The sequence below is a fragment of the Castor canadensis genome, chromosome 4 (genome assembly GCF_047511655.1).
Source record: "Castor canadensis chromosome 4, mCasCan1.hap1v2, whole genome shotgun sequence".
NCBI lineage: Eukaryota > Metazoa > Chordata > Mammalia > Rodentia > Castoridae > Castor > Castor canadensis.
This window is the reverse complement of record NC_133389.1, coordinates 16,300,967-16,323,361: the sequence shown is the minus strand read 5'-3', so window position 1 is coordinate 16,323,361 and position 22,395 is coordinate 16,300,967. Positions and strand designations below refer to the sequence as shown.

Genomic DNA, 22,395 nt, shown 5'->3' with positions numbered 1-22,395 from the left:
ACCTACTTCATAGTGTTATTGTGAAGATTACACGAGTCAATATATGTAGTATGTGTGAAGCAAAGCCAGGCACACAGTAAATGTTCATTAAATAGGGTCACAGGCGAAAGCATTAGTTGCCTTCATTAAATTTCTTAATACTTAGGAAGTCATAACCGAAATGGTTCCACATCCTTGCTCATCCACGAGCTCTTTAATTCCTAATTCTCTGAACAGCCACTCTGAATTTCTGCAAAAAGATACATGTACAAATATACATATACATACATATATATGCACAAATATATATACATATATGTATATGTGTGTGTATATATAAATGAGGGATAGGCATGTTGGTGTATGTCCATAATCCTAGTTCTCATGAGGTAGAGGCAGGAGGCGGGGGCCAACCTGGGCTACAGAATAAGTTCAAGGCCAGTCTGAACTGCATAGTAAGATTTTGTCTCAAAAAAAAATGAAAATTCCAATCATGAAAGTTTCACATCATTATTTACCCTTTCTGCTTATAATAATCTGGCATGCATATATTCCACTCTATTTCATTTTCTTTCCATGCTAACCATAATCTATCATACTGACTTTGCAACTCACTAATCTGTTTGAAAGTTAATGCACTAAAGAAACTTCTTCCCACCGAAATTGTAATGTCTCCATGTCAACAACTTTAAGATGTAGACAGCAATTGCTGCCAAATTTAATTAGAATTTTGAGCTCACTATATTACCTGGTGTCTATTTAAACAATTTGTAAGAACACAATAGTTATAACTCCTATATAGAGTTATGGTTCAAATCTTAGTTCTGCAAATTACCTGTGCAACTCTATGAAACTGACTTAATTTCTCTAATCCTCAGTTTCCTTACCTGATGACTGGGATAGTAATTTCCCAGAGATATTGTAAAAATTTTAAAAGAAGCTATGTATTAAGTACATGATAAAGTGCCTGATATTCAAATACAGCTATTATGTTTGCTGACCTTTTTAAAACAGGGAAAGGGAAGACGTTGGTCAAACAATACAAAGTTTCAGCTAAACAGGAGGAGTGAATTCTGAGGCTCTATTGTACCCCATGGTGACTATAGCTTGTAATAATGTAGCATATATTTAAAAATCTCTAGAAACTTGGATTCTAAATGTTCTCACCACAAAGAATTAAGTATGTGAGGTGATGAATATATTAATTAGCCTGATTTACATGCATTGAAACCTCACATCGCAACCTGTAAGTATATAACACTGTCAATTAAAATAAAATAAAAATAACTTTGCTAGCCTTAACCAAAGTATATACAAGGTTCTCAACAATGGTTCGCAATCATGGCTACTTACCAAAATCCTTTATGGAGGATTTTAAACATACTGATACCCAAGTCTCCCTCCATACTTATTGAATCTCACAAAATAGGGAGCAGGTGCAATAATACAGGTTAAAGAACGCAAAGGAATCAGACTGCAAAATCAGATTATAGGAATTACAGATCTTACCCAGTCCCAAGTTCATTAGAGACTCAAAGATATAGACAACAGCAAAATGAGCAAAGCATTCTTTTCTTAGAAAGGTCTGAAACTGTTTGGCACAAGTACCTATAAATATTCTTCTTTCCCTTTATAAAGATGCACATTGGGCCAGATAAAAAATGCAAAGTGGAAGCAATGGGTGAGGTTCATTGTTTGAACAGGAAACACTATTTTTGTTATAGAACATCACCTTATTATATCCTACTAGCTATGTAGATTACATGATATTTTTCAGCAGGCTGTACCCCATAAATGCATAAATTTCAGGCTTATTTACAGCAAACAACCTCTACAGACCTGGTCCATCATGCTAAAAGCATTCTGTAGATAAGGAATCTTCAGCTAGTAAATTCCACTGTTGCATTTTTCAGTAGGTGAGTCATTAGCACATTTACAAAAGACCTGGAGCAAAGCTTTCCTTCCCAACAAGTGATACTAATTACAAGAACAAGAACCACTGAACTATACCTTTTCCTTTTTCCAGTTTCAGATTAGTACTTGAGAATTCATTTGAATTTTGAACAAATATATGTAAAGGTTGATATTCAGGATGTCCCAAAATTCCTAGGGCAGTTTTAAATTTAAATAGCATAAACTAGTCTTTAAATAGACTAACACTGCCCTAAGATTCTTGGCACCCTGTTTATTTCATTTTATAATGAGAAAATTGAAGCAGTAATAGTTTTGGGGTTTTATTTTTTGTTCTTGAACATGATAAAAACACAGTCTTCCAGGTAGCCATAACTCAGTTGAATCAGGTTTCACATGGTATGTACTGTTCTCTCATGTGGTGTGCTGTCTTATGTTTATCCAAATACAAAGGTTGTACATAATCCATGTTTTTGCAGATATTCTATTGACAGAAGCAGTGATCCTGGAAGATTTTTCTATGTTGACATTACAACAGGTGCCCTAATGACTGCAAGACCCCTAGATCGGGAAGAATATTCTTGGCATAATATCACTGTCCTTGCTATGGAAATGAGTAAGTAACATAATAAACTGGTCTCCATATAGTGACACAATGTAAGTGTGCATAAAGTGGAAGTTTCTAGAATTTATAGCAAAAAAAAACAAGAGAAGAAACTGAGATCAGGTTTTATGCAAGTAAGTACATTTAGTTCAAACACTTTTCAAGTATTCATATACTTAATGCCATGCTAGAGATAAAAGCAAACAAAACACATATAAAAGTAGTAAAAGATGCCATTCTCACCCCAAATGGCTATGAAGGGGGAGGTTCCTGCAAAATCTATGAAGTTTTCAATCTTTACAAAGATTGCAAATGCACAAATAGTATAGTGTTATCATTGAATGAAAAGAAGCATCAATAACATCAATAATATATCACTTTTTTTGTGCATGTGTAATACTGGGGTTTGAACTCAGAGTCTTATACTTGCTAAGCAGGCACTCTACCACTTGAGCCACCCTCCCAGCCCAACATATCACTTTTACTACACACACATATATATGTCCACAACTATGGGAATTTGAGGCAACAAAAGGCAGACTATTCACATAATATACTTATAAATGGAATGTAAAATTCATAAAAACTAGATTAATATATATGTTATAAACAATAAACAGGGCTAGGGATGTTGGTCAGTGGTACTGCTTGCCTAGCATTCACAAGGCTCTGGGTTTATTTTCCAGCACTGCAAAAAAAAAAACTTGAAACTTAGATTATATACCACTACATTCAAATGGCTTCATAAGGGGGTGGGTGGAGTGGCTCAAGAGGTAAGAACACCTGCCTAGCAAGTATAAAGCCCCTGTGCCACCAAAAAAAAGACAGTCCCAACAAATGGTTTCAAAATATTTACTGACAGTAAAGATTGAGGGAAACAGCAGTCTCTAACCTATTGGCTATATAACTAGGCACAATTTCTAACTCATTTGCTTTATAACTAAGCACAGGAGGGCAATTTGACAATATGTACTAAGATTCGTCAAGGCATTCACTGCTTTCCTCAGGTATTCTACTTCCAGTAATTATCCTAAGGAAATAATTACAGCTATCAGCAAAGATTTATATAACAAAATGTCTACTGCAGTGTTATTTTTAAATGGGAGAAAATAGGAATTATATAAATGCCTAATAAATAGATTGACTAAATAAATTATGGTACAATCTACATCAAAAAAAGAACATTACGTAAACATGTTCATGCTTTCAAAGTACATGCAATGATAGGATAATCTTGCCCTAAAATTATTCTGAATCTAATTTTTTAATTTCACTTAACTGAAATTTCTGTGTGTATGTGTGCAGCTCCATATTTTTAACCCATTTAATGTTACTTATATAATGGGTATCTCTGGTAGGATTAAGGATCATATTTATCTTCTTAAATTTTTTCTGGAATTTTTATTTTTTCTTATATAAACAAGTATCTCTGTTATAGTGAAAAAATAAAAGTCAATTACATTAGCACTTTCTGGTAATCAAGGATAGAAGTATTTCAGGGGAAAACACAGAAAAACAGATATTTTTGAGAAAGAAGGAAAACTTGAACCAAAAAAACAAGGCATTCTGGGATTTAGTAAAATTATTTACTAAGAAAAATTTCTATGTCTTATAATGTCTGTTTCATCCTTGGGGTGTGACCAAAACAGAAAAAGACAGAAGGGGCACTACTGGGGCTATGAAATTATCTTTGTGTGGCAGTACCAACTGAAACACAAACCAAAAAGATGTTTCCCCAAAAGTACCTATGCTCCTACCACAACAAAAGGTAGGGATTTGGTTTGAGTTTGATCCTGTAATATCTTTTTAATCCCTACGCAAAAAAAAAAAAAAATGTGCTGTGTTATCTGTATTTCAGTGAATAAGAAATCTTTTATTTTATTTCCTTTATTCATATGTGCATACAATGATTGGGTCATTACTCGCCCCTTCCTCTCGCCCCTTTCCTTCCCACCCCCCCAAGAAACCTTTTTTAAACACATTCAAAGAACTGATTATGCGGCAGGAATAAAGCCAAGTAGTACCACACAGGATGCATCCAATAAGAAATGGGATGTTTTAAACCCCGGAATGGGGAACTGACCTGTCTTTAATTCCAGAACCCAAAGTGTGAGCTAAGCAAGAGTCAAAACCTCTGTTTTGTTTTGTGACACTTGCTTTCCCTCAAGTTTCACCGTACCCCTCACCCACCTGATGTCAAACACACCCCCAACAGACACCTCCTTCTGGTCACATTCTTACTAGGCAATGCACACATCCTATACCTGTGTTACTATTTCCATGTACTTTATAAACCAAATACCTACTTTCAGGAAAGAGCTGCTTTTCTGCACTACTGAACTCTCATCTTTGGTTTTCCTTACATTCTCTTTAGACAATCCCTCCCAGGTGGGAAGTGTTTCCGTCACTATCAAAGTCTTAGATGTGAATGACAATGCTCCAGAGTTCCCCAGATTCTATGAAGCTTTTGTCTGTGAGAATGCCAAAGCTGGACAGGTAAGGAAACCTCTGAGCCAGGCACCTTGGTAAACCTCCCAACTTACAAACACAATTTTCAGATAACCAAATTCACCATCAAAGACATTTCCACTCCAAAAAGTAACAGTTTACAAAACAGAATCCCAATTTCTGTATATCAATTTTCAAGATATACAATTGTCGATCCAAGACAACAATGTGGAGCCTACATCACGTTTTATGTTCTAAACAGTGCTTCAATGGTACTTAATTCACAGGGTAGCCTGTATAAGGCATCTATCGACCTCGAAATGCAACTATATCATAGCAACTGTCAAAATATGAACTCTGGGTCCAGAAGGAGGGACCATGTAGTTCAGGAAGAAGAGTCTTTTCTTTTCCCAGTTGTGTCATCAATCCCCCAAAAAAGTATACAGTAGGGAAAGCTTATTTTCTGTATCTCCCCATCTCTCTTTCCTAACTTCTGGCAAGGAGAACACTGTTTAGGATCTGCCTGCCCTACTCTCAGAATGCTTCATTACCTCTTTCCCCTTCAGTTAAAACACACTTTCTTAGTGCTGCTCATGTCAGTTAAGTTTTAGGAGGAAAGTAATCTGAAGGAACAAAGTTGTATGTATTTGAAATAACTATTGCTCCTTAAATCTCAGAGACATATTATTTAAAGTTTACTTTCAAACCTAACTGAACATTTCATCAAATTCCAAATGATTTTAATTGAGAAACATCCAAAACTCCATTTGGAGTGGCCACACATTAATTTATGTGTCAAGGCTTATCTATTCTATAACTTGTCCTTCCATGCCCCCCATTCTGCTCCTGCTCTTATGAGATGCTTTCCTCCTCTACCTATGACCCAATGGATCCCTTAACAGTCCTGATGTACACACCTGAGTACAGCCTGTGATCCCATGGATTCTGGGGCAAGCAGGTTAGGATCATTTTAATATGAAAGTTACAGGTTTGGGAAGTATACATTTATAAGGTAATTCAGATCTCTGACTGTAACTTTTGGTTTCACTTCTCTCGCTTACTTGGAACAGCTCCCCCAGCATACCTTTCCCATTCTATTGAAAATGAAAAGTGATTCCCATCTCTGATCTAAACTGATCCTACCCACTGATTTTTTTTTTTTTTTTATGGCACTGGGGTTTGAACTCAAGAGTCTTGTACTTGCTAGGCAGGCACTCAATCACTTGAGCCACACCCCATCCCTTCATTCACTGATTCTTGAATTTTGGTGCAATGGCCTATTGAGCTCCTAAAAGCTTTTTTTTAAGTTTAGGATAATTCTGCTTCCACATCTACTAAATTTCTAGTCTAGGAAGACCTAAAACATTATGCAGCTAATAAAAATTATAATCAAAACTTTACAGCATAAGAAATGACATATTATTATAAAGAATGGAATTATAAAAATTACATATACATGCTTACAGATCTATAAAATCATGTTTACATGTGAATAAAGATAGGAGGGAAGAAGCAAAAGTAGCATAGTTACTATGCTAAGTAAGGTGTATGAGTTTTGAGTGAAGGACCTTAGGCTTTTAACAATTTTGCTCTGTAATTTTATATATTATATATACATTTTGCTTTATATTAAATACACTATATGGCAAACATTTTATATTAAAAGAAGCTAATTTTAATTAAAAATAAACAGAATGATAAGTAGCATAGTAAAGTAAGCTCCCTCTTCCCTCAAAATGAAGCACTCCATCTTAAAGGGCTCCAAAACAGAAGAGGGTGCACCATGACAAGCTGAAAGCACCTTAACCTCCTCTCCCATCTTGGGGGCCAAGCATAGCCTCCATTTCTAAGGGCATCTCTAAGGGCCCATCATGCAGTGTTTTGAAGGGCAGCTTATCTGTAACTTCAGTTTGGGGACTGAGCTACAAGTCTGTCACATTTGTCATCTGTAACCAAGATACTGAAAATCCTGCCCTTGGATTTGGGTTCTGGGAAACATTTTGAAGTTTTTCAAAAGCACACAGCTCAGGAGGTACTGGTTTACGAACAATCAGGACTCCTTGGTGTACCTGCTCAACACTGTTGTCATCTTCACCTCTACCAAGTGCTTTCCTCTTAGCAAACAGCCATAGAGGAAGACAAATTATGTACTTGGGTCATTCTAAGCATACTGCACAAGCGGGGTTAAGGGAGAGATCTGACCTGCCAAGGTAATGGAGTGCAGAAGGGCAGGTCACTGACCCACTCTTTAAAGCTTCATAACCAACCAGCCAATGTCTTAGGCCTATCACACCAATCAATACATACACAGTTCATAGATCAAGTGTTCTGAAATGACTCTTCTAACTCTGTTTGTCATCTATTTGTAACATTTCTCAAGAAACATGTTACCTCTTTCTATAATGTTTTGCAAGCAAGAAGAAAAGTGCAAGATTTGCCCCTCAGTGGGGATGGGGTAGATGGCACCCTTGTATGCGAACAGCACTGACATGAGACTCGACTATGGACTCCCCTGGCTTTATTACCATTTCATACCCTCTACCTTTAGATTCAACAGTTGAGTTCCCAGAAGACTTACCAAGACAGAATTTGGTGTTAATAAAGGAGGGCTCTTGGGACCTGTGGAAGTGAAGGAAAGTCAGGAGACTGGGCAAGTTGAGAAGTCCAACTCCAATACTTACCCACTAATAGCTTCACAAAGTTCTACAACAATAGTTTTCTGGAATTGAGATGGGACAGCCAGACCTTTATATGAGCACATCAGTCCCTGGGTGTGGGTTCCCCTCAAAGGATGTGGTGACCTTGGATAAAATGACTGTCTGCAACAGAAGCAATCCCTGAAAAGAATGATAAATGAAGGCTGTGGCAACAAGTCCTTTATTGAAGGGACATTGAGCAACATAGTGTGCAGAGGTCCCTTGCTGGAAGTGTCCCTGTTCTTCAGCGTATTGTGAGGCCAGTATTAACCTCCCTTAATTTACAGCCCACATGGACCCTCAAGCTGACCTTTCGTGCTACCATTTGTGAAGAAGCTCAGCCAGCTTTTAACAAGAATGGTAAATGCACAGGGCCAGGCTCAACAGGGGTGGGTGTTATCTATGCTATAGGTTATCAGGAGGGCAAACATAAAAGGAGAACCACCAGTTCAACACATTTCATATATTCCCCAGCCCACCTGCTAATGTTCCAGTTGTCTATGTCACATTGCTTTAATGGATTTTTTTAAAGTAACTAGTAGTAATAAATATTGGGTTTATTAGCATATATTAATTGTACAAAGGAGTTTCTTAGTGATATTTCACATATGCATATAATGTACTTTTCATATTCACCCACTCCATTACTCATTCTTATCCCCTTTTTATATTTTAATGGGCTTCAATATTCTATTTTCATACATGCATATAATATACTTTGATCATACTCACCACCACCCCCCATTGCCCACCTCTTATCTTCCCACTGCCCCCTCCTAACAGTCACTTTTACATGTATGTCTTTTGGGATTTTTTAAGTCTAGATTCTACTTTTGAGAGAAAACATGTGATAACTGCCTTCCTGAATTTGTCTTATTTCACGTAATATGCTGATCTCCAGTTTCATCCATTTTCCTGCAAATGACATAATTTTGTTCTGATGGACAAATAATATTCCATTGTGTATATGTACCACATTTTCTTTATCTGTTCTTTGGTTGATGGGCACCCAGGCTGATTTCATAGCTTGGCTATTGTGAAGAATGCTGCTATAAACATAGATGTGCAGGTATCTTTTCTTGAATGCTGACTTTCATTCCTTCTGATATATGCCCAGCAGTGATATAGCTAGATCATATGGCAGTCCTACGTTTACTTTTCTGAGGACCCACTATACCTCTATACTAGTATATAGTTCTGAGGACCTAGTATAGAGGCTAGACTAATTCACATTCCCACTATCGGTTCCTTTGTCCCCTGAATCCTTCCCAGCATTTGTTATTTTCTTGATGACAGCCATTCTGACTGGGGTGAGACAGAATCTCAATGTAATTTTGATTTGCTTTTCCTTTATAGCTAAGGACATTGAACATTTATGTATTTATTGGCCATCTGTCCTTCTTAAGAACTGCCTGTTCAATTTATTTACCCATTGATTAATTCTAATTGTTACTCTGGTGTTTAGTTTTGAGCTCTTTATATATTCTGGATATTAATCCCTTATCTGATGAATAGCTTTCACCTATTCTGTAGGCTGTCTGTTCATTCTGATAACTGTTTCCTTTGCAATGCAGAGCTTTTTAATTAGATGCAATCCCATTCATCAATTCTTGCTCTTATTCCTTGAGCTACTGAAGTCCTGGTCAGGAAGTTGAGTATGCCTGTTTCTTCCTGAAGTAAAGTAGCCCCTTGGTATCTACAGGTAAACAATATAAGGAGACCATGACAGAGGAAAAACTGCACATGCTCAGAATGCATAAAGTTCAGTACTATATTACAGATGCTTCATTCATTTTTACCACACTTATGCTGCCCAACTTCCACTAAAGATGTCGCATTTCAACAAATCTAAATTTTTCACTTCATAACTTAAATTAAGCACATTAACTTTTACCTTGTTTGGGGGCACCATTTGCTTTTGGGGAAGCGTATTTTCACAAAATCAAGGGCAGGGAAACACTCAGCAGATCACACAACATAAACACAACTGACAACAACACAGAATTGACAGAACATCCCTGCATTAAGTGAGCTGCATTATGCATGCACAGGAATTTTTGAAATTTTTAACTTTTTATAAAATTTTTATAGCACTTGGTCCAAACCACATGAAATAAATATGCAAATAAGGCAAGCTTACTGTAGCTTCAAAGTTTCAGGTTTTACATCAAGGTCTTTGATCCATTTTGACTAATTTTTGCACAGTAAGAGAGAGGGATCTAATCTAAGTCCCTCACACTTTTCTTGATACCATTTGTTGAAGAGGCTATCTTTTCTACAATGTATGTTTGGACACCTTTCTTGAAAATCAAATTGGTCTACATGTCTGTTTTTGTGCCAGTACCATGCTATTTTTGTTACTACAGCTTAATAGTATAATTTAAGGTCTGGTACTGTGATACCTATAGCATTTCTCTTTTTGTTCAGGATTACTTTGGCTATTTGTTGTCTTTTATGACTTGATTCCATATAAATTTTTGGATTAATTTTTATATTTCTGTGAAGAATGGCATTGCAATTTTCAGGATTGCACTGAATCTGCAGATTGCTTTTGATACTATAGCCATTTTCACAAGATCAATCCATTAACATGGGAGATTTCTCAAGCTTCTAAGTGTCTTCTTCAATTTCTTTCCTCAATGTTTTATAGTTTTCATTGTAGAGGTCTTTCATCTCCTTAGTTTAAGTTTATTCCAATGTATTTTTGAGGACATTATGAATGGGATGTTTTCCTGATTTCTTTCTCAACCTGCTCACTATTGGTAGATAGAAAAGCTACTGATTTTTGTGTATTGATTTTGTATTCAGCTACTTTGTCAAAAGTGTTTATCAGATCTCAGAGGGTTTTGTTTGGTTTTGATGGAATCTTTACATCATATTATCTTCAAATAGGAATAATTTTATTCTTCCTTTCCTATTCATATCCCTTTTATTGCTTTCTCTTGCCTATTGCTTTGGCCAAGAATTCAAGCACTATATTGAATAAGGAAAGAATAGACATCTGATCTCATTCCTGAATGTAGAGGAAATAGCTTGTTTTTCCCCATTTTGTATGATGTTGTCTGTAAGTTTGTTGGATACAGCCATTATTATGTTGAGGAATGTTCCTTCTAGTCCTAGCTTGTTCTAGGCTTTTATCATGAAGGGATGTCAAATTTTGTCAACACCTTGTTTCTACTGAGATGTCAATTTGCTGTTTTTATGTTTATTTCCTAATCTTCATTTGCTTATTTACTCATCTAGTAAGATTATTTCCCTTATTTTCATAGTTGCATTTGTCCTCCTCTTCTGTGTGTAAGATTCCTTTGGTTATCTTCTGCATTGCTAGCTTAATGGTCATGAATTTCTTTAGTTCTTATTTACCATGGAAAGTTTTTACCTCTTCTGTAATTATGAAAAACAGCTTGCTAGATATAGAGTAATGTAAGTTGGCATTTTCTAAGTTGGTATTTTCTTTCAGGGCTTGAAATACATCATTTCATACCTTCTTTGCTGTTATAGTTTCTATTGGGAAATCTACTGTCATTCTGATGTATGTGCCTCTGTATGTAGCTTGGTGCTTCTCTCTTGCAGCTCTCAATAATCTATTCCTGTAATGTATACTTAATGTTTTAAATATAGTCTGACCTGGAGAGGTTCTGTTTTGTATGTTTTGTGTTCTAAAAGCTTCCTGTGCTGGGCATGGTGGTGCATGCCTGTAACTATGCAGGAGGTGGAGATGTGAGGATCATTGTTCAAGGTCAGTCTTTGCAAAACAGTGAGACCCCCCCATCTCCAAAAAACAAGTGCTGTAGTCATGCCTGTAATCCAAGCTATGTGGGAAGTAGGAGGATCACAGTCCAAGGCTGGCCCTAAGCAGTAAGATAAGACCCAACTGAGAAATAAACTAAAGCAAAATGTCCTGGGGGCATGGTTCAAGTGGTATAGTGTTTTCCTAAGAAGCATGAAGCCCTTAGGTCAAAACTCCAGTACCACCAAAATAATAAAAAGTCTCCTGAACCTGGATGATCAACTCTTATTCCTAAGACTTGAGAAATTTTCTATTATTTTATTGAATGTGTTTTCTATGCCTTGATCTTGCACCTATTTTCCTTTTTCCATGCCTAAGATTTGTAGGTTTGGTCTTTTAATGGTATCCTAGGGATCCTATGTGTTCCATTTCTACTTTTTTTTTCGTTATCACTGCCTGGATGTTCTAATTCATCTACCTTGTCTTCAAGCCAGATATTCTAACTTTTACTTGACTTTTACTTTTACTTTAACTTTTACCAGTCTGTTGGTGAGGCTTTTTTTTTTCTGGGGGTGGGGGGGAAGTCTGCTAGTGAGATTTGAACTTAGAACTTCACACTTGTTAGACAGGCACTCAACCACTTGAGCCACACCTCCAGCCTTATTGGTGAGGCTCTCAACTGAGCTATTTGATTTGCTGAGCATTTCATTGCCAAAATTTTAATGTTTTTTCAAGATTTTTATACCTTTATTGAATTCCTCTTTTATGTCCTGCATTGTCTTCCTTGTTTTACTCATTTATTTGTATTCTCCTTGAATTTCACACAGGTGTTTATTCATGTTCTCTTTAAATTCACTGATTTTTTTTTTTTTTTTGGTGGTGGTACTAGGGTTTAAACTCTAGGCCTTACACTTGCTAAGCAGGTACTCCACCACTTGAGCCACACACCTCTACACACCTCTAGGCTATTTTTGCTTTAATTTCTTTCAGATAGGGTCTCATGCTTTTGCTCAGAGCTGGCCTCAGACTGTGATCCTCCTACTCTGCCTTGCAAGTACCTGGGCATGCACCATCATGCACAACTTGTTTTTTGAAGATAGGGTTTCCTTGCTTTTTTCCCTTTTTTGGCCTTGAACTCTGATCCTCCTATCTCTGGCTCTTGAGTAGCTAGCATTTCAGGCATGTAATGCTCCACTGGTCATTCTTTTCAATCCTTTGAGATTTCATCCACTTCACTGTCACTAGACTCCATCATTATAGAACTGTTGACTTCACTGTCACTAGACTCCATCATTATAGAACTGTTGACTTTTACAGGAGTCATGTTGCCTTTTTCCCCATATTTCTTGTGTTTCTGCATTGAGACTTATGTATCTATGGCCAAGTCATTGGTTTGAGGCTTTAATCACCTATCGTCTTTTCAGTTAAAGTTTTCAATGTTTGGGCAGGACTGGGGAGTGGCAGGATTGAGGTGAAGTTTCTCACCACTGGTCTGGGAATATAACTCAATAGCTAATTCACCCACATGCTAAGGGAGGGTACTAACACCACACAGAAAAAAATCCAACTGTAGTCTCTTGTAGTTCCTAGTGTACAGGATGGTACTGTTATCTGGGCTGACGGCAGGGCCAGACAAGTTATTTGTCCACTTCAAGGCTGTTTTCACTTCAGAAGCTTCCCTATATGTATGAGGAGCTGCTGCTGGCTGTAAGATTTACAGCCTGTGGGCCGAGCAGGTTCCCACTTGCATCACACTTCTCCCTCCACCCCTGATAATTTGTATCCCCAGGGTCAACAAGCCTCCAAGCCTAGGGTGTCTTCCCAAATGCATGGGAGAGAGATGGGAGCAAATAGAGCCCTGAATTCTAACTGGAGACCTAAAGTAATCAGGTAGTATGCCTACTAGTCTCAGTGCTTTCAGATTCTGGCCAGCAGTTAACCACCCTGTGGGAGGGGGTAGGCTGGAGAAACTGTGGGATCTGTGGGATCTGGGCTCAGAGCTCAAAGCACTCCACCAGCTATAGGCTTGGAGCTCTTTTCTACAGTGATCCTCAGGGAATGGTGAGGATCCTCATCAGAGAGGGCAGGACCACTGACAATGCCATCTGTCACTGCCTGAGCAGGTCAATGTCAGACCATCCCCATTCTTCAAAATCCCTCTCATGACATTTTCCACCAAGTCACTGTGGCAGGGTGGCCCCAGGCTCCCTAAGGCTGATACATAAAGAGTACTTACCATCCAAACAAATCCCTGCTATAGGTTTAAGACTTGCAGAAAGTGTGTGCTTATCCTGTGGCTAGGTCTGCCAATCCGTCACCAGGGTCTGACTTACTGTGTTATAGTCACCCTTCCCCTCTCTACAGACAGGGCTGTAGCTGCAGACTATGTCCTACCTCTCTCTGTTGCCTGTTTCTCATGCTTTCCAGCTGTCCTGTCACCTCTTTTATGATTCCTGATGTTCTTCCTCTTCATCCTCAAAATATAATCTTTACTTTGTTACCCTGACTCTTCTTATTCACAGAATTGAAAAATGGAAGAAGCTTCTAGAACACATTCTTGTCCCACATCTTTTTAAATGGCTTTTTCACCATGGTTTTAAGAGCTTTCACAGATACTTATTCTTTTAAAGAACATTGTGGAAAAGATAAAACTTGGCCAGCAGGTTCAAAAGAAAGCCCACCCAACTCTTGCCCCTGCTTTCCCTACCACTAGGCTTTGTACTAACTCTAGTCTACCTTGTTATTGTTTCGTTTTGGTAGAACTGAGGTTTGAACTCAGAGCGTCACACTTTTTTTTTTCTTTTTTTGCACTGACTCTAGTCTATTCCCCACCCTAGGGATCTTGTGCTCTGCAACTTGTCTAGCTTCCCCTCCTGCCAACAAAAATGTGACTGCCTGGGGACCCTTCCCCTCATATCTGCTTTCCACCAAGCTAGCACAACCCTTCCAGGTAGTACTTATTCTCAAAGGTAGCAGCAATTTAACCCTGAAATAGTCAGCCAATGTTAAGTGGATAGAGTGAGAGGAGGATAACCTAGAGGATAAGACCTTGTGGTACACTGGAGTCCTTTTACTCAAAGTATTCTACTAATGCTACCTAAAAATGACTGGTTGTAGTCTGTAGATATGTTATATTGCTGTCTAGCATCTGAGGTACTTAGATTACATTTATCCCTTACCTATTAACACACTCAGGCACAACAATAAACCAAAATTAAATTCTGAATTATGTGATGGCATGAAGACTTTCCAGGTATATATCAGGATGTCCTCACTAGGTAAAACAACCTTCCATTAGATTCAAGTTTGGGATTTCACTAAACACTGACGCTTTCTGCCTCTAACTGACCTGATTTCATGTCTCTCTTTCAGCTGATCCAGACAGTGAGTGCTGTGGACCAAGATGACCCACACAATGGTCAGCATTTCTACTACAGCTTGGCTCCTGATGCTGTGAGCAACCCAAACTTCACTGTAAGGGACAACCAAGGTAATCAAATGGATAGATGGCTATCTGTGCTTTTCTACAGTTTAGGCTGGATGGTTTTGGTTACTATATCATAATGTCAGTTTGCCTATTCTATAACAGAAGAGAGAATATTAATACTAATCTGCAGCCTCTTTAAAGTTTTGTTTCAAAACATCAAAGACAAAGAGTGTTCTCTGCTGACTCTAAAACTTGCATTCATCAGTCAGTTGACAAATGTTTATTGATCTTTGCTCTGTGCCACTGTTTAAGACAGAAGCAAAATCCTTCCTTTATTCCTACTAATAACATCCATGTTTACATGTTTGTAAAGATGGGAAAACCTACAAAGATAATAGAAAGTGACCAGAGAAAGAGAAAGCCCTGAGGGAACTTTGTTTTTTTTTTTTTTGTTTTTGGTGGTACTGAGGCTTGAATGAATTCGGGGCCTCACTCTTGTTAGGCAGGCACTCTGCCACTTAATCCACTCCACCAGCCTAAAAGAACATTTCTAATCAAAGGAGAAAACAGTGAAGAGCTCTTAGAACAAAAGGGAGGCAAAGGGTAAATAATAAAGACAGCAAAGGGCAAAAAAAGGGACATAAACAGCAGTCTCAGCATTGGAACACCACCCAGGTGGGAGCCCTAATGCAGAAAGTGCTCCTCACTACATCTCTGATGGAATTAGGATTGTAGGCTCTTCTTCTCCAACAAGCATTCAGATCAGCCAAGGGACTTATAGACCCATCATACTTTTCTTTAGGCACAGATGTGAAAAAGAGGGACTTTTGTTCTCTTGCCAGATGATCTGCTTCAAAGAAATGTCAGAGTAACTGAGAAAATATTTTAAATCTGTCAGATGAACCCTTCTGCTGTTAATTCTGCTACCACGGAGCTGACTTGGAGAGGTCATCACTTCTCTTGGATGTGGTACTCATTTTCATTCCAATTCAAAAATATTGTGACTGAGTAACAATCTATACAAAAGGTAGCAAAAAGTCATAATTAAGCATGCTCTGTCTTAGTCTCAAAGATCAATTATTTGAGATTTAAAGTGATCAAATTCAACTCCACATCATTTTTGTGCTATCAATGTTGAGAATCTCAAATCTGCTTTCTTCTATATGGAAACCATGCTATAATAATTCTGGAAGGAAGGACAATTTGAATCACAACAACAGAAATACTCTAAATATTTGAGATTTTTTTTCTGAGTCAAACTTTTGATTTATCCATCTGTCTGCTTCAAAGGGAAACCTTTCTTTTGAAAACTGATTTCAAAATCAGCCTTCTTGGGACTGGTTTCACACAGTAAACCCTGGGGTGAAGAGGATAACAAATTATGTTGTTTCTTCAAATTTTCAACTGTCACTCTATTTCTTCACTCTTATACTTGTCAGAGTCAATACAAAAACAATATGCCACAAAATGCCACAAATTTCTTAGGATGATTTTGGGCACCAATTGATGGAATCAACGTCTTACATCTAAAGATGGGTCATGGAGCAGGACGATAAAAAGAAAAAAAAAAGAAAAAAGACTCATCTCTTGGAAAGTTTCCCAAAACAGAAGTTAGATATCATCAACAGAAATCATGAACTCCTGATCTCCTCATAACAATTTATCCCACCAGTATCTTTTATTGAGGCTTATTTTTAAAACCTGACCAATATGTGATATGGTACATCGGCTATTAAGTGGAGACCTCCCTGCCTCATTCATGAAACATGATGTCTATAATGTCCTTTTATGAAAACAGGGCACTATCTCAAGCAAAAACGTCACTTCTACTTTTTAGCCTCAAAATGTACATATCACTTTCCAGTTTCAAAAACATCTTCCCATCTTTGTTTTATTCAACTTTTATAATAAACTCATACAGTCTTAAGGAAGTTCCTAATCCCTCTGATTGTCATTATCCCATTTGACAGATGAGGGAAGTAAAGCAAATAGCCCATGATCAGAGAGTGAGTAAGCATTAAGATTGGGACCAGATGTCAGATCCTGTTGTAGCACACATGCACACATACACCCAAGTGTTTTGTCACCTTAGAAATAATACTCTTTCCAAACAAGTTACAAAAAAATAAAATAAAATAAACCTCATCATATTCAACAAATTTCCAAATGGCTGTAAAACCGGGCCCTTCCCCAGGCTATACTCAGATATGTAAAGCTGGTATTTTTTTCTTTATTCTTAAATAAAATAGCTGTTATGAAAATAGGGAAGAAAAGGAAACATTAAGAGAAAATGTGTTAGAATGGGTTAGATTATATTACAGGAACACATCACAATCTCTGTGGCTTAGCACAACTAAAGTTACTTTCTTGCTCAAATAAAGCCCACCACAGGTCTCCATAAGGCAAGACAGCTGTCTGCCATGTGCAGCTCAGTGTTCCAGGCTGTATGGACCTCCAGCTCACGTGTTCTTTCAATTATCACAGCTATGCAAGAGAGTACAGAGAATCATACACTAACTCTTATGTGCTTCTGCCTAGAAGTTGACACAGTTACTTCTGCTCATATTTCATCAACTAAGCCAAATCTCGTAGATAGGCTCAAATTCAAAAAGGTAGGAAAGCATAATCCTTTATTATGTCCCAAAAGGAAAGGAAAGCCAGAAGTACTGATAATCACTACTCATGTTTATTTTGGTTAGACTGTCAGAGGTTTTTGTAATTTTCTAGACCCAGCCTTGTGAATGTGATATACATCAAACTTTTCCTTGTTGATGGCATTAGCTTCGAAACACACTTCTTGCATGTCCCCCACATCTCTCAAACTGTTCCTCAGCTGAAATGACCAGAACTTTACAACTATCTGCTTTAGAATTCAAAGCCACTCAAGGAAACTTCAGAATATATATTTAAAATTTTTAAATCCTAATTATAATATTAGGCAATTATATAAATATAAATACACACACTTTGTAGAAACATATCTAATAATTTGGAAGCTGGTGACTGCAATTCAGAGGCATAAAAGCAAACAGCAAAAGATGTGAATTCCAACCAAAGTGGCAAAAATAAGCAATCTGCCGCAAGCACATGGTCTCCTCAGCATTCTCTTCCTGGAAGCACAAAGCAGCACTGGGCCCTTGGCAAGCTGAGCAGGAACAAACAGGGCCCACAAGTCGCCAGTGATTGTTCACTTCTGTCAAGCTTTCCCAGGGACATTTTTGTTAGATCTGAAGCCTGACAGTTTGCCCTGGGCACTTTATGTCACAAAGGGTAAGTGGACTCTCAAAAAAGTGTTTCCCTCCCAGGCCTCAGGGTTTTGCCTAACAGCAAGCAAAGATCTTGGTTTCTGAATCCAGGCCAACCTGCTGTGGCTGTAGTTGACCACCACCAGGGAATCTCCTTCCTAAACCCCATTGCTGTCCCCTTACTTTCCTCAACTGAAGAAATTAATTCACCTATTGCTTCTTACATTTTCTTCTCTACTTTCATCTTCCCGTTTTCTGTTTTCCTGGAACCCCTTGCTCCTTCAGATAACACTGCCCGGATTCTAACCAGAAGGTCTGGCTTCCGGCAGCAGGAACAGAGTGTCTTCTACCTGCCCATCCTCATCGCAGACAGTGGGCAGCCAGCGCTGAGCAGCACAGGCACGCTGACCATCCAGGTGTGCAGCTGTGATGATGACGGTCATGTCATGTCCTGCAGCCCTGAGGCCTACATGCTCCCAGTCAGCTTGAGCCGGGGTGCCCTCATCGCCATCCTGGCCTGCATCTTTGTCCTCTTAGGTAAGACAGTAACCACCACCTCCCAACTCAGTTATCCAGAACTGGTTTTCCACTCCATGCTTACTGAAAAAGGTGGTAGAGTAGAGCTCAGGAGAAAAGTACAGAAATTGAAGACATCCCTTCCTTCAAGGCCTCTTTGGTACATATATTTATAAAGCATTTACTAGAGGCCAGAACAAGCTAGGTCCTTGGTTTAATAAGGCAGACATGTCCCCATCTTCACAGTTTACTTCAAAATGAAGCAAATTCATTTTGACATCATAGAGCCAAAATCACAATTGTGCAGAAGATATGATAATCACCTCTTCTAACTCCTTCATTTCAGATAAGTAGTAGCTAAATCACAGAAAGGTAAGTGACAGCCCAAAGTCAAATGTCCGGCAGAACTGGGACTGAAATGCAAGTAGGCCAGACACTGGACACCCTATCTAGCGGCACTGCTCTTGCTCCTGGGTATTCATGCCCAGTTTCTGCAGGTAGTATTACAGAAAAGGAAAGAACAGAGAATGTTTCCTGGAAGGATAGGGGAAAGGGTAAGTGCCATTCCAAATAGGGTGCTCAGCAAAGCCCTCATCAAAAAGGAGAACTCTGAGCACAGATATGAAGGAAGGGGTGGAGTGGACCTCGGATTTCTGGGGAATAAGCTGGAGGTATCAGCACCCCTCCTGGGCAACTGTGGCCACCAAACAATGAGCTGTGACTAAACAGGGCCAGTTTGCCTCTGCTGGCAAAAAATGAATAAAAGAGGTAACAACAGGCTAGTCGTACTTCAAGGCAGTCACCCAACTCCTTTGTACATAAAGCCATCTGTGCAAATGTTTTCTAACTCCACGCTCAGAAACAAATGCCTAAATCATCTCTTGGATCCTCTTCTGATTAAATTAAGTCATAGCACATATATCTTGCTTAGAGAAAAGCACGTGTAATAGACAATTATTATTATCCAATAAAAGAAATCCCAGCTTTCTATGGAGGAAAAATACAGCACTGGGAATTTAAATTAAAACAACTTGCAGATATCCATGTACATCCTTGGTATCTAGGTCAGCTATACACCAAGAGACTGAATCAGACCAAAGAAATTGTGGAACAGTGATCACTACAGAGACTGAGAAGGACAGGATGGAAAGAAGTTCAATAAGGGACATCAAAAAAGTTAGAAGGCCTGGAGTGGAGGTGCATGTTTGTAATATCCCAACTGGGAGTGGTAGCATAAGAATCGTAAGTTCAAGGCCAGCCTGGGCTACGTAGCAAGTTCTAGGCCACGTGAGGTAGAAGACTTGTCTTAAAAAAAAAAAAACTTAGAATGAAAGAATCATTCTTTCATTCTGGTCTGGTTCTTCAGCATAGTTAGGGTAACTATTAGTTAAAACAAGCTATGATGTATTTCGAAATGACTATAAAGGAAGAATGCAAAGTTTCCAACACATTAAGACGCTTAATGTTTGAAGAGTGGGAATGCTTGTTATCTTAATTTGATTATTACACATTATATTGAGTTACTGTAATATAAGACATAAAGTGGTACAGATATTATAATAAAAATTAAATTTAAAAAAAGAAATTGTTCACTGTATAAATTGTTCACTGTCAGCTTTCAATCGACTTTCTAGGTAGGCCTCTCATTTTTAAAATGCAACATGCTAGGTTTTACATGGAGAGAGAAGTAGCATAAATAACTAATATTTCTAAGTCCTTGGATATCTGTATCAGAGAGAATTGTTACCATTTCTAGTCTATATTGAAAATTAAAATCTGCCTGCAATTTCTGGAGTATCCATAAGGTGGCATTGGGAGTCCTTGAGTGCAGAACAGGAAAACCTGCATTTTGTCTTTGAAGAAACTTGCTCCTAGGAGAAATTTCCAACCGGCTGTCCTTACTTCTATCTTTGGAAAATGTAAGTTCACCCTGGCCTACAAAGAGCCATCATGACAGAAGGATTGATTTAAAGAGACTGGTTCAGAGGAGCGCCCAAGTTAGCAGTGATATGGGAGAGTTATTTTATTTTGTCCCTCCCAAACTCAGTGTCTTCTTTTTTGAATTGTACAGAGTAAACAGTTTTCAGGAGCTAAAATAAGCAAAGTTACCATAAAAATCTCATAGTTTTATGCATTCTTATTTCTAAGAGAGCACATCCCATATAAAACATAATTCATAAAACTGAATTATGATTTCATAAAACTGAATTAAGATTTGAGTGGCAGGTGGTTTATCAACAAAATACTGTATTATGTGGACAATTAAACAAACATGTTGATTTTGATAGTTTTTGCTTTAGAGGACTTTTTTTGTGTCTTGAATTTATATCCACTTCCTAGGGAAATCTCATAAGAACTATACACTGGACCCTGAGTATCAAAAGAATAAGCCTCCCTAGAATTGATGCTCTTCCGTCAAAAAACCAGGGCAGCTTTTTAGCTGAATAAAGCCATTTTCCCGAAATCTGATTTTCTGAGAATACAAAACAATGTAACTAGCAATCTTTCTAAATCCCCATGGCCATCAGAATTACCTCCATCAGATACTCAAAGACTGCTTTTTTTCTTCTCTTTAGAGACAGGGTCAAACTCCTGGGTTCAACTTAGCCTCCAAAATTGCTGAGATTACAGGCATGCACAACTATTCCAGGCTACCCAAAGACTTTTCTACTTTTGTTTCCTACTTCCAAAGTACCATCACTACTACTCCAAGGTCACCTGTATGACTCCCTTCCCAGTCTTCCTAGCAGAATTCACTGGCCATTCCCTGTACTCTTATTGACAAACTTGTGACCCAATGATAGCCCTATCACTGTCTGATCTGTATTAATCATCAGCATCTTTAATCTCCTTAGACTGCAAATTCATAAAAGTTTATGCTATAATCAATGTTGTTTATTCATTGCTTACCATAAAACATAAAAAACTTTGGTTTATAGAACGTCACAAACACAGTATGTTCACTTAGAATACATTTTTCACAATCCAGCCTTTAACATTCAAGCCTCCATTTCCTTAAAGTCCTATTAGTTTCTTTTCCTGAAATCCCACAGTTCTAGTCCATGCCTCATAGTTTCTCAAATAGGGAAAATATAGAAGAGTGTATCGTTATTTTCTGTGTGTGCATTTTGTCATTAAAGGTATTCACAAAAACATTAGGTATTAACATTAATTGCAATTTACTTAAAAGGCTCATCCTACATTCAAATACTTTAAAAATCATTGCTGTGAGTTGTATTAGTCTGTAATCTCTTACTGCACTATACTCCATTTTCCCCCTTGGGTAAACTGGGGTCTTACTTTGCAGTGCCGTCAAACTGTCACTGTTCACCAGCTGTAACAAAAGCACACCAGAAAAAAAAAATCAATACCAGCTAAAACCTCAACACACTTCCTAGGAAACATTTTCAGTCACAGAGATAAACAGCTCAATGGGATTATCTCTATCTCTCCTTTAAGCCCCAGTGAACATATCCTGGGAAAAGTGCATTTGTTGGGATAAAATTTTATCCAAACCTACAAGGGCACATCTAACAGTGTGGTGTTTCTTTGATAACTGATGAATTATCTAAAATGTCACCGCTTATTCTCTGCCTTCATGAAAACCACTGAATACAGAATGCCACAACCACTTCTCTAATGAAAGGCTTTTCTGAGGAATCGGACGTTACTGGACCACAGGGATCATTTATGCTTTTTTTTTTTTTTTTGGAGGAGGTACAAAAAGACAATGACTTTAGCACATCTTTAGTTTCAGTGTCCATGTGCATATTCATTAACATGTGATTGCATTTATAGAGAAGAATCCGGTAAGATGCTAATAATGTAAGAAAGCAGAT

At 38.0% G+C, this 22,395-nt stretch overlaps 1 protein-coding gene across 4 annotated transcripts in view; it reads left to right on the top strand.

Annotated features, from left to right (window-relative positions):
* Positions 1-22,395, top strand: part of Cdh20 (cadherin 20) — a 213,872-nt gene that overhangs the window by 189,638 nt on the left and 1,839 nt on the right. For all 4 annotated transcript variants that reach the window (XM_074069696.1, XM_020153686.2, XM_074069695.1 and 1 more), the window contains 4 exons: positions 2,370-2,506; positions 4,869-4,990; positions 14,741-14,858; positions 18,326-18,577. In XM_074069696.1, the coding sequence (XP_073925797.1) occupies positions 2,370-2,506; positions 4,869-4,990; positions 14,741-14,858; positions 18,326-18,577 (629 nt within the window). The remainder of the gene's footprint in view (positions 1-2,369; positions 2,507-4,868; positions 4,991-14,740; positions 14,859-18,325; positions 18,578-22,395) is intronic.